This window comes from Toxotes jaculatrix, chromosome 10 (genome assembly GCF_017976425.1).
Source record: "Toxotes jaculatrix isolate fToxJac2 chromosome 10, fToxJac2.pri, whole genome shotgun sequence".
NCBI classification, from domain to species: domain Eukaryota; kingdom Metazoa; phylum Chordata; class Actinopteri; family Toxotidae; genus Toxotes; species Toxotes jaculatrix.
In genome coordinates, this window is record NC_054403.1 from 16,011,673 (window position 1) to 16,023,559 (window position 11,887).

The 11,887-nt window shown below is 40.7% G+C and overlaps 2 protein-coding genes across 2 annotated transcripts; both read right to left on the reverse strand.

The window, feature by feature from the left end:
• Nucleotides 1-138: 138 nt before the first annotated feature.
• On the reverse strand, nucleotides 139-3,968 carry LOC121188120 (signal-transducing adaptor protein 1-like). Its single transcript, XM_041047693.1, has 10 exons — nucleotides 3,745-3,968; nucleotides 3,451-3,522; nucleotides 3,020-3,136; nucleotides 2,770-2,826; nucleotides 1,974-2,176; nucleotides 1,552-1,683; nucleotides 1,343-1,412; nucleotides 662-764; nucleotides 398-577; nucleotides 139-296 (listed from the first exon to the last, which is right to left on the reverse strand). Exons 1-10 carry the CDS (start codon nucleotides 3,844-3,846, stop codon nucleotides 139-141), a joined length of 1,194 nt encoding a protein of 397 aa, XP_040903627.1. The 5' UTR covers nucleotides 3,847-3,968.
• A 4,044-nt stretch (nucleotides 3,969-8,012) lies between these two features.
• LOC121188121 (paired box protein Pax-5-like) lies at nucleotides 8,013-11,013 on the reverse strand. Its single transcript, XM_041047694.1, has 6 exons — nucleotides 10,971-11,013; nucleotides 10,669-10,834; nucleotides 9,224-9,421; nucleotides 9,093-9,133; nucleotides 8,123-8,266; nucleotides 8,013-8,035 (listed from the first exon to the last, which is right to left on the reverse strand). The coding sequence occupies exons 1-6, from the start codon at nucleotides 11,011-11,013 to the stop codon at nucleotides 8,013-8,015; spliced, it is 615 nt and encodes a 204-aa protein (XP_040903628.1).
• Nucleotides 11,014-11,887: the final 874 nt, after the last annotated feature.

The following is an 11,887-nucleotide window of genomic DNA, read 5'->3' on the forward strand; positions in this document are numbered from 1 at the left end:
AGAAATTGAGAACTCCTTTCATTTGGGTGGCACAATCTTGTCAAATCCACGACGAAACTTGTAATTTATCCACTGAAGTTACACATTAAATTAGCAGACTTGTGAGCTTCACACTAAGCAGCAGCAGTAGGATGTACCTCACACTGTTGCATCCATTGTAGTCCACTGTGCTGTGCCGGAGTGGGATTTTTTAGTGGTTTGATTCTCATAGGACTCCTCCTCCTGCTTGTCACTTGCAGTGTAGATGTTTTCCCTCCGAATTTTTATAGCTTGCCGAAGCTCAATGTCCAGCTGAACTAGTTCAGACAAAAACATACAAATGTCACTCATTTAAAATGACTTAATGATGATGACTCGCTTGTGCAGCTCTGCTAAATACTGATGTGAAAGCATTCACACTCACCTAGCTTTTGGTTGTGATCATCAGGAACCACGTATTCACCATCCTCTGGCTTGGCTGGAGGGGGCTGCAGCTCCTCTTGGGTTTCCGACCGTAGCATGGGTGCCACTTGTGCCTTGGGTAATGTTTTAGGTTCAGGTGAGGTGATGCTGATGCACTTTGGAACAGGTGAGACCTCTGCTGAATGCACACATAAACATTTTCAATGGCTGTATAGTGGTCAGTGAAACAGACTATTTGTAAAAGCGGGCTTCTTCTCACCAATCCGTGTGTCGTAGGGCTGAGACACCACATAGGGATGAAGACGGTACTCTGTCTTTTCAAGGAAGTATTTAAGTACATCTTTCAAGGAGGAGACTGTCACCTACAGAGACAAAGGAAGAAAAGCAAAAAAGAGAGGCCAGTTTTATGATGTCTGTGATTTTCATCATAAAAATAGGAATATTTACTTCATGTTATGACACAATGTCTGCCATTAATTTGAACCATTTGGCAAAATCAGGCTTTGTCTCACTGTTACAATGGTGAACATTCCTTAAAGGGCCAATACAGTCTGCCAAAGCAAGCCCAAGCGCTTGTGTTGGCAGGAGAAACCTGTCTCTCAGTAAGCACATATCCTATTTTGTAATTACCAGCGATAATGAAGAGAAAAAGTATTCACTTTCCCAACTGGAGGCACTCAAGTCATTCGGAATATATAGTGTCAAAAATCTTCCCAAGCAGGTTCAACAGGTTTGAGAACATTTTTGAGTCATTCACTGAACAAGGAGCCTGGTCCTCACTCTGCTTTGCAGGACAAAAATCATTTGTGTTCCAGGTTTTATTTTTCCTAAACAGTGGGACATGCGTGCTATGCAGGTTAGCAGCAAATGCTGAGATTTTCTTTCACTGGATGCCACGTGCAATTCGTGTCTTCTTTAGTTAAAAAGTTGTGGGACTTACTGGCATGTCCAGCTCAATGACAAACCCTGAGTTTGTGGAGGTCACTCTGTAGTTCTTCATGACAGGCCCTCTGAAATACAAGAAAGAGGAGAGTTATTTGCTTACTGCAAATGCAAATGATCTAAATGCTAATGGGGGACTATGTTTACGAGACCTCCATTAATCTGTAATCAGTGGTACATTTCAGAAGCTGAGATGGATCGTCAGACCTGGGCGTCAGTTGTCTGAGGGTCAGGGCATAGTTTTTGGCAAGGGTGGACGGGCGGAGGATGATGCCTCCATACTCGGGGTTCTCCTCCAGCATCCTCTCAGCTTCCTGCCGAGACACATCGAAGAAACACCTGCAGGAGCAAATGAAAAGATAAATACTTCCTCATTGCCATTGGGAGTAATAAAGGTGTAGGAGTGTCTTTCCAGCAGGCAATGGACACATGACAACATGTTTGTGAGCTTAGAATAACACAAAGGTTTTAAATGTCAGTGACCTAAAATATGTCTATGATAACCATGTTTTCTTGTTTTCCTTTCTGTTAGACACAGATGGTCTGCATGTGAGGATCTACAAGCTGTTTCTGTGTTTGAACTGAGAGCGGCTGTGAGGAAAGGAACATTTTTTTGGAGACCCACTTACACAGGCATGTCAGGGACGCTGTTGTCGGGCTTGTCTGTGGCTGGTGGAGGACACTGGGGTGATGAGACTGAGAGCATGAAGGAAGGTCGGGGTGGGAGAGGCGGACGTGATGCAGGGAGATTTCTTCTTCTCTCCTCAAGCAGAGTCTCCTGCAACATCAACATCTGGCCAGGCAGCAGCTGCAGCCTACCGGGAATCTCTTTCTACAAGGAAACATTATTGATCACTCTTTGTTATTACTAATATCATCAGTTAGTAACTAACTGTTAGTTACTGTGCAGCATTTTAAAAAATCCAGTACTTAAACGCCCAGTCACTAACCTGGGCGTTGTTTTTCTGTCACATGCTGTAAAATATTATATGGGATCTTGTTATCAGTTTGTAGATATTCTTCCTATCTTGTTTTCGACTTTATTTGTATGCCATTACCATTTTCTTAATCACTCTTAGGGGAAGTTTGTCTCTAGAAGCACCACGAGCCACGTTACTGCCTAATTATTAACCATGAAATTTCCTTTTGTTGTAGTGCCTGGCTTTGTTTGTCAAAAAGGCAAAGAATTACATAGCCACATAAAAGTTGTGTTGCAGTTAAATACCTGTCCTCTGAGCAGGTTTGAACTCAGACATTCAGTGTTTGTTATTTGGGGGTTTTTTTTTTTCCCCGTTTTTTTAAAATACAAGCACTCAGCAATATTCTGTACTGTTAGCAGCAGCTGTGCTGAGGGTCTAGATAGATTCCCACATCAAAGCAGCAGAGTGTGTAAGTTTATATATGTGTGTGCGTGTGTCTGCTTACTTTGACGACTGTCAGGATGTAACCCCTCCACTCCTCTCCTGTGTCGGGATTGTCCATCTGTACAGACACACAAACAACAGACAGAGAACAAAATTAAAACGTGCGAAAAGGAAAGGTGAAGAAAAATGAAACCAGATTACTGTGATTAGGGTCAATTTGATTTCACTTGGCTCCAAAAATGTTCAGATATGCAACATTTTTTTATTTTTAGTTTCTTTTAAGAAAAAATTCTGATTTCGGTACAGCACACCTTTAGCTGCACCTCCTCTGTGTGCAGGGTGAGAGTGAAGATGGTTGGCATCTTCTTTTGATATGGAGAATTCAGTTCCATGGACTCCAGCTGCTCCAGGTCCAGCTTCTCTGTGTACTGACAAAGTAAACAGCTAAAACATGCATCAGTTCATCTAAAATAAGAATGTGTTTTTATTGTTTGTTGTTTTTCTGTCCCTTTATGTCTCCTTTAACTTCAGTGCTTCCTAATAGCCCCTTACCAGTGTTGCCTTTGTTAATAATTCTTGAATGTCATCTGATCTTGGGAAAACACAAACTTCCATCTTTGTTTAATTAATCATACACACATTTTCAGAATCTGTAAATAAAGATCCCACACTTGCTTACAATGGCCTTTAAGTCAGTTTTAAAGTTAAATGAACCATTGTCAAAATGAAAGAGTTTTCTTACTGTGTCCTGCGTGTCATCTTTGTACAGGAACAGCGTGGCACCACGGAGCTCTGCATAGTACTTCTTGAAATCCTGAAAATCATAAATGTTATTTTGAATTTATGTTCTTGCTCTCCCACAACTACTGTCACACATTAAACAGTCAGAAAACCTTTGGCAAACATAACATATCGTACTGAAATTTCACACCATTATCATGAGTTCAATCCTCCGCTCATCTGATTTTAGTCCAACTTATTTTTACTGTCACTTCACTTGTACATTCTGTATCTTTCCCATGCCCATTGTTCTTACCTTCTCTTTGCTGTGTTTCTTCAGCAGGTGTCCAGCATAATACAGAGGCAGAGCTGTGATTGTCTCCCTTCTCTTGTGAACAACTCTGGGGGGTACAGACATTGTCCAGCACTGGTCTCTGTTCCTCTTCTGGTTTAGTTTTGGTTCAGACTCAGTTCAGTTCTGTTTGTCGAGCAGTGTCATTGACGCTTAATAAACAATTCAGCTGAGCTAAGTCCAGACAAAGCTTTTTTTCCCCCTTGTTTCCTTGTACAGCTCTTAAGTCTTGATTATTATTGCCTGTAAACCTATAGTGACTAACTTTTCTCCCCCTTTTCCTTCAGCTTTGACTGCTGCTTTGACCATGAGAATGAGGAAACGCTGCAGTGATTTATAAAGAAGGAAGTAGTTGGGTATAAAATATCCCAAATAAAAATCCACTTTTGTACTTTGAACCCAAGCATAACTCAAGAAAGGCAGCTTTACACCACACACTCTGAGGTAATGAAACACGAAGGCATGTGCTTGCACACAAAGACGCACACACATACACCAAGCTGAACCTCACTAAAGTCAGATTAATTATTTGCATTTGACATGTGGTGTGAGTAGGTGGGTTTTTATGGGACCTCAGTATCATATACATTCAGGGAGCTTGCTCATGTGAGATTTAGTTTAATGCTACTAGTTAATCTTTCTAATCAACATTAAGTGATAGTTTTTTTTTTTTATGGTTTAATTTTAGATCATTAAAGTGACAGCATTTCAGAAACTTGTGTACATGGTCTTGTCCAGCCCCTAGGGCTGTGAATTCATGAGCATGAAATTTATTCTAATATCAAAGAAAATTTGTGTGTGTATATTTTTAAATTAAAGGGTGCGTTTTATGGATGATAAATGAAACATGTCATTTGTAAGATGATGAATGTGTTATTTTTCTTTCAAAAGTTAAAGAGTCTTGCTTAAAAGCCTGTGGTTAAAGCCTGGGTGTCTCTCCTTTTTATGTTTGGTTTTCATCTGGTGAGAAGGAACAGTGAAATGCCAACACTGAGAAGCATGCACAAACATAAACATACACAGGACTGGTGGTCGCAATGCAGCAGCAGCAGGACGCAGGTAAAAACATGATCATAATCATCTCTCCTTTCTTTGGGTGCATTGCAAGACAAAGTTAACAGTGGGTTATTTGGAGTCCATGTTAGGACTCAATAAACAATCCAGAGAAAACACTGGTATCAAAGAGGAACATAACTATTCATTCATATTTCTAATTAAAGACCACTTTCACTCACTTTTACAGAATCCATTTTCATGCACTCAGTAATTATACTAAGTATAATGAAAAATGGAAATTCTGCTATTGCTCATAATTTTATCTGTAAGTGTGCTCATGTTCAACATTGTAAGTTTTGTCACTTACTGAAGAAAGTGAACGCCAGCATGAGAAATAACACACAAATCATTGGCCACCATTTCTTACTGTGTCCTTTCCTTCTCTGTGCTTTCACCTGTAGTGGATTTATACAAGAGGAGATGTGTGTAACTATAACTGGAGTGTGTGTTTACAGGGTGTAGCCCAATAAATCATGATCTACTGATCTAAGTTTTAGTTGATTAAATTACTCAAGTTTTTCTTTTTATCAACAACTTGCTCTATCAGTCACATACCATGTACAACTACTGATGCTTTTAAAACTTTAAAACTAAAAAAAACTTTTAAAAGCAGTCCTGGACACTGTAAATGAGCCTTTCAGAGGCTTGTTTTCAGTTTTATAATTTTATGTCAAGTGTGTTTCTTTTTTTTTTTTTTTAATCATCGTTGAAAACCAGCTCTGAATGTTGCTTTGTAAAGTGGTGTATATTGTATATTGATGAAAATTGACAGTAACTACTAATAGCAACCTTTTATTGCATCTCACCTGTGAAACGTGTGAAAAGAAATCACCCCCTGCTGCCTGCTCATACTTCCTGTGTTGCCATACAGGGAACACCAAATCTATATGTTGTTTCTCTTGTAATGTTTATCATAATATATTTAAAATGGGACTTTGAGAGGGCCTTTTAGTTTCCTAACTTTATTTCAACTGTGGCCAAAACTTTCAGCTGCTATCAGCCTGTTACCCTGCCAGTGGTCAGTATTTCACAAAACAATTACCAATGAAAAGATGCTGTGTGTAGCAGCAAGATTTAAATGTGTACTCTCTCTGTCTCTGTGGTTTGCACAGGGACGTTTGGAGGGTGACTCAACACATAAAATATTTGTTCAGTAATTAAAAATGATGCTGAAAGCACTCCACACTATGTGCACCCTTTCCTTTAATATTGTTATCCTCTTTGTTGCCCTTAAAGGGATATTACACTTTATTTTGAAATTATTTATCTTTTTTAACTACTTCAAAAGTGTACTGGTTAATTTAAAATCCCCCCGCCCCCTTTTTTTTTTAAACTATACACAGTTTTAACAATAGGTAATTTTAGTTTTCAAACTAAATCTTTATCTTGAATCTCTGCAGGAGGCTTCACTGCACAGCATGGAGCAGAAATCTGGGTTAAGAAAAGAGCGAATGGGGTGAGAATGACAACACAATTTGCTGATTTAAACATTTTGACTTTAATTTGTAGTTTCGGATTGCTTCATTTTTCAAGGCATTGCTGAAAACCTGCCAAAAACCGTCGTAAACCTGGCTCATGTTACATCACAGAACACAGCCTGAGGTCTTTGATCAGCTCCCTGTTGGTTTTGCTGTCCAAAAATAAGAGCTCCCTTTTGGTTGTGTCACTATCCTCCTAGCAACAAAGGTTTGTCTCATATTGTCCACTGGAGAATTGGCTGCACAGAACTAAAGCCTAAAAAACAACTGATTATACCGCAAGATTGCTGGAGGGTAAGCAGCCAGTTCACTTGGGCTGTTTGTAAAAGTGAATCAGAGTCAACTATCTGGTCTTAACGAGTTGGAGCTTGAGAGTAACAGTTCAGTTTCTGGTGTTTCTGCCCAACGAGCACTGAGTCAGTTTACAAAGAAAACCTCTGATACAGTCTTCTACTATTTAACGTGTGATGTTCAGACCATGCTCGTTTTATTGTAAGGGGGACTAATATATGCAAACAAAAACAAAAAACAACACTTGCAACACAGACCTGTGGTTTCATATGATATATCCAACACTGCGACCCTGATATCAAGACATTAAAACCGGGAATGTTTGTTTTTTCGTAGTAAACAGTTCGACTTGTTATAGCAAGAAAAACACAAGTGGAACAACTAACATTAACAATGACTCCAATCCATTCTCGTGTGTCAGTAAACAGTAAAACACCTCTACCCTCTGCCTGAGACTCTCCAACTTATTACACATTAATATGATATGCTTATGCTACTTAATAATTTACTAATAATGATGATTTATTTATTTAATTCCCTTAATTGTTAGTCTCTATCTCCATACTGTAATTCTACACCTGTATATTTGACACCTATTGCAGGTGTGTTTGTCCTGGAAGGAAATTCCCTCCTCTGTTCTTCTTCTTCTTGAGTTTTTTTCTTTTCAGCATTTGAGAATATGAAAGCATAAAAACTGTACAGCCCTCTGATTTTGGGGATTTAGAAATAAAATAAAATTAACTTTACTTTTAAGAAATGCCCAAATAGTTGTATCCAGCACAGAGCATCACAATGTGAAAAAGTTCTTTGTATACAAAAATGTGATTTTGGAAAATGGCCAAAATTATTCATGCTTGTGGGCGTCTGCTTGTATGTACATATGCAAACAAGCATTTGCCACCATGCTCCTGTTCTCTACATGCCTCCTGCAGACTGATGCCCACTTTTGGCCTCAGATTTCTTTCTCAGCTGTATTCTTTGACCCTGCTGGTCCCTCTGGCAGCTCCCATATTCTCCTTTAATCCCTCATCCTGGAGGGGAGGCCAGGGAGATACACACTAAGGAGAAAAAAACAAGTCGATGTTCTCCATCACGGGGCCCCTAATGATACTCTACCTCAACCACTGACTGGGGAGAAAATGGCCACAGGGGTGACAGGGACGGGGGATAATACGTTGGACTGATGAAGCTCTATTAAGCCTCTGAAATAATGTTTTGAGCCCAAATTATGTAAATACAACATAAACAGTCATGTCATTTCAGTTTTTATTTGAACACACTTGCAAATTTTGATACAGATTTCTATCTTGATGTCATTGATTTTGTTACACATAAAATTTCATTGGATCTTGTTGTGTAATCATGATGTTTTTGGCACAAAAATGGATGATATTCTTTCAGCCCCCTTCAGCTGTAATGACATGGAGACCCTGAACAAGAGAAAAACACCTTTTTGAAAGCACATCAAAGCTGAACTCATTCCAGACATAAGTGATCATATTTTGATGCAGACTGACCTATCAGGTCTTGATTATGATTAGCTGGCAGGCTGGGGTAAAAGGTCAAGCTGGAGACAGAGGTCAGGCAGGGGTCAGGCTGTCCCCGGGCATCATTACGGGAACATGGCTGATCGTGGTACGCGCCGCAGGAGATGCCTCTGCCTGGAAAACAAAACAGCTTCAGTCCATGTTGACTTTTATTTCCCTTCCTACCTTAGTCCCCCTGCTGTGATCTTCACTTGTTCTAATTAGAAGAATGACAAAACACATGCATGTGTGTGTTCCCAAGTGTTACTGTGCGTATTTATCTCTTTGATCTCTGAGTCTAATGGTTTCAGTGATGGAGGAGTGGAGGTGTAAGCAGGCCTGTAATGAGAGGCAGAGGTGAGGGGGAGGCAGGGGGAGCAGAGGGGCCTGCTGGCTAAGAGGACAGCAGCCTGGGGCAGTGAGGTAGATCTCCTGCTGCGGAGGTTGTTTCATTCAGACTAATATTAACACAAGAACCCGGCTTTACTCATCAGTCTGCTGTGTGGTCTGGTACCACGGTGAATCCTCTATAATCTCTTTGTCTGCTCTGAAAGTACATCCATCTTCACCAGATGTTTAATCCAGTGTGGAATAAAACCAAGGAAAAGAAATTGCCTGTGGAGAAAAGTCTTTTCTTTTTTTTACAGTCTGAAACATCTTGCTTCAGAAAGCCTTTTGCATCAGTGTCATTTTCTTGATATGAGTCAGATGATTTTTTTTTTTGCCTTAAGATATTAATTTTGAGAAATCACTGATCACTGTTGTATTACCTTCTTTATATTTGCCGCTGCATTTTCTGATTCCAAGAATCCCACTGATGGAATACGTAGACTCAGCGGAATACACTGTTCCCATGGCAACCGGTGATGCTGATGATGCTGTGGGTGCAGAGGTCATTGTCAGGAAACGTCACAGAGAGACAGATAGATAACGACAGAGGAGAAGCGACAAGAAAGCTTACCAACTTCACATGACTCAGACTGGACTTTGCTTCTGATGATCCTGTAAAGACAGAGGGAACTCTCTCAACTCTCATTTTATTGATCCATGTAGTGAAGTGCACACATATAGTACACATAAGGTCCTCTGTACCTGTTGATGGAGCTGATGCTGGGCACGCTGTCATGGTCACACACTCGCTCCAGCATCAGCCTGTCTCTGATCTCCCAGGCGAACATGGTGGGGTTGGTGTGTTTCAGATGCAGGATCATTTGCACAACTCTCGGAGTGGCCACTTTGGGCTTGGAGCCTCCGATCACTCCTGGTCTGATGCTCCCTGTCTCATTGTACCTGAATGAACAATGCTGACATCTGTCAGTATGTAAGTATATAAGTTGGAATAAAGTTAGAAAAAGCACAGAGCTCCACTGTAGATTCAAAGAAAATCACATCATCTTGAGGTGAATAAGAAATAAAATCTGAATTAGGAACCGTGTACATATACACTCACTGAGCACTTTATTATCCAATCAGCCAATCATGTCGTAGCAGTGCAACGCATTCAATCATGCAGATGACTTTGACTGTGGCCTGACTGCTGGTGCCAGATGGGCTGGTTTGAGTATTTCTGAATCTCCTAGGATTTTCATGCACAACAGTCTCAAGAGATTTTACTCTGAATGGTGCAAAAACCATCCAATGCACAGCCCATTCTACTCCATCATCAAAAATGCATTTCCGTGCACAGCCTTAGTTCTGTGCACGGAAATGCCTTGTTGATGAGGGAGTTAAGAGGTGAACCGGTTGGAATTGACAGAAAGGCTATGATAACTCAGATAACTTCTCTTTACAACTGCGGTGAGCAGAAAAGCACCTCAGAATGCACAACATGTTGAACCTTGAAGGGGATAGTCTACAATAACAGAAGACCACATCGGGTTCTACTCCTGTCAGCCAAGAACAGAAATTGGAGGCTGCAGTGGGCTCACACAGGCTCACCAAAACTTGACAGCTAAAGACTGGAAAAACATAGCCTGGTCCGATGAATCTGGATTTCTGCTACACAGAAGGCGGGGTCAGAATTTGGAATCAACAGCATGAATCCATGGACCCAAACTGCCTTGTGTCAACAGTCCAGCCTGGTGGTGGTGGTGTAATGTTTTCTTGGCTCACTTTAGGTTCCCACTACCAGTCAATGGTGGTCTGAATGCCATGTCACAAAGCAAAAGTCGTTTCAAACTGGTTTCATGAACATGACAGTGAGTTCAGTGTATTGCACTGGCCTCCTCAGCCACCAGATCTGAATCCAGTAGAACACCTTTGGGATGCGGTAGAATAGGGGACTGGCAGCAGATAGGCATTTCCATTAAAGTAGGCAGTTTTTTTAATAATCATATACATTTACAAATGACCTATGAACATATTTACGATGTGGGTGGTTTTCATGTCCGAACACTGTGACACTTGGAACTTTGTTTTGAAAAGTGCTGTAGAAATAAGGATAATCACAGACTGCATTGTGTTAAAATGTGTAGTCGCCCAAAAACCCGTTCAATCGCTGAATTAATAAATGAATAAATTGGACTACAAGAATTTACCTGGCCAGTATTTTGCTGACACAGCCGTGACTGACGCGCAGGCGGCGGGAGATCTCACAGGGACGCACGCCCAGCTGCGCGAGCTCCACAATGCGCTGTCTCACCACGTGCGGTAACGGGCGCCCGTTAATGAAGACTCCGCCAAGCTGGTTCACCCCGCCGTGTCCTGGGCACCGGAGCGGATCAAAGAAACACCAGGCTGGTTACAGGGTAGTTTACTATACATATACAGTCCACATGATTCAGAGTCAAATTAAGCTTAAGCTGACTGACTTAATCTAATAGGAAACAACGTTACTTACTGTGCGTAACGGTGAGCGGCACCTGTCCAAAGCGTACTTCCATCACACACTGATGTCCGACTCTAAAACACTCTCAGTCCTCCTGAACTTTAGACGCTGTTGGCTACAAAGTGCAGCTGTTTTCGAGGATGAAACATTTTCGGTCAAACGTAAAACCGAATAAAATAAGTTTTCCAGAGAGCACTGCTCCCGTTGGTCCGCGATGCTGAGTAACAGGGCGGACTACCTCTCTGCTGCTCAATGCACCTGAGCTGTGGACAACGGCACGAGCCTTATTTGATTGGATAGTCATGCACTAGTGCACGCGAACAGTTTCTCCTTTTCTCTTAGCGCTAAAGGCGCCTTAGTCAGTTCTTGTGACCAGGATTTCAAATACATAGAAGTCCAAGTTCCACCTCATACACACCAGTCTCAAAAAATATTAATATTAATAAATAATATCTGGACTTTCCATCCAGTTATATACATTTTATTTTCCAACACGATGGTCCAAACAGTTATCAGTACACAGAGACCTGGTGAAATGCTACAAAAGTTGGGTGAGAATTGGAAGTATGGAAGTCCAGTATTAAGTGCTGTTTCAAAGTATTCTCCTTCCTGGAATCAAATCATGATGGAGATCACAGATCACTAAATCAATTTAATATTTGTTGGCCTATATTCAAATTTAAAAGTAGGTTCGTAAGTACATCTAAAAGATACAGGCTAATTCCCCAAGTTAAAACTCTTGAAATTCTCAGAAAAATACTGAGGATATGACCTCAGTGTGCTACAGCCCTGTTTGTAATCCATTTCACATAAAAAAAAAAAAAAAACCCCATCTCTTTTAAGCCTTTGAGACTTTGTAAAACAAAAAAGCATGAAGTATAATTCAGTTCAGTCTTACAAATGTCAGAATTAATAATAATCTGTAATAA

Bases quoted from the DNA above. Each gene is read 5' to 3' on its own strand.
- LOC121188120 (XM_041047693.1), bottom strand. From the start codon at position 3,846: ATGTCTGTACCCCCCAGAGTTGTTCACAAGAGAAGGGAGACAATCACA. The intron at 2,827-3,019 runs GTGTGCTGTACC...GTGTCTGTACAG, and splicing joins CAGAGGAGGTGCAGCTAAAG to ATGGACAATCCCGACACAGG. The intron at 578-661 runs GTGAGAAGAAGC...TGCATTCAGCAG, and splicing joins GCCCTACGACACACGGATTG to AGGTCTCACCTGTTCCAAAG.
- LOC121188121 (XM_041047694.1), bottom strand. From the start codon at position 11,013: ATGGAAGTACGCTTTGGACAGGTGCCGCTCACCGTTACGCACA. The intron at 10,835-10,970 runs GTAAGTAACGTT...TCCGGTGCCCAG, and splicing joins GCCGCTCACCGTTACGCACA to GACACGGCGGGGTGAACCAG. The intron at 9,134-9,223 runs GTACAGAGGACC...CTGTCTTTACAG, and splicing joins AGCATCAGCTCCATCAACAG to GATCATCAGAAGCAAAGTCC.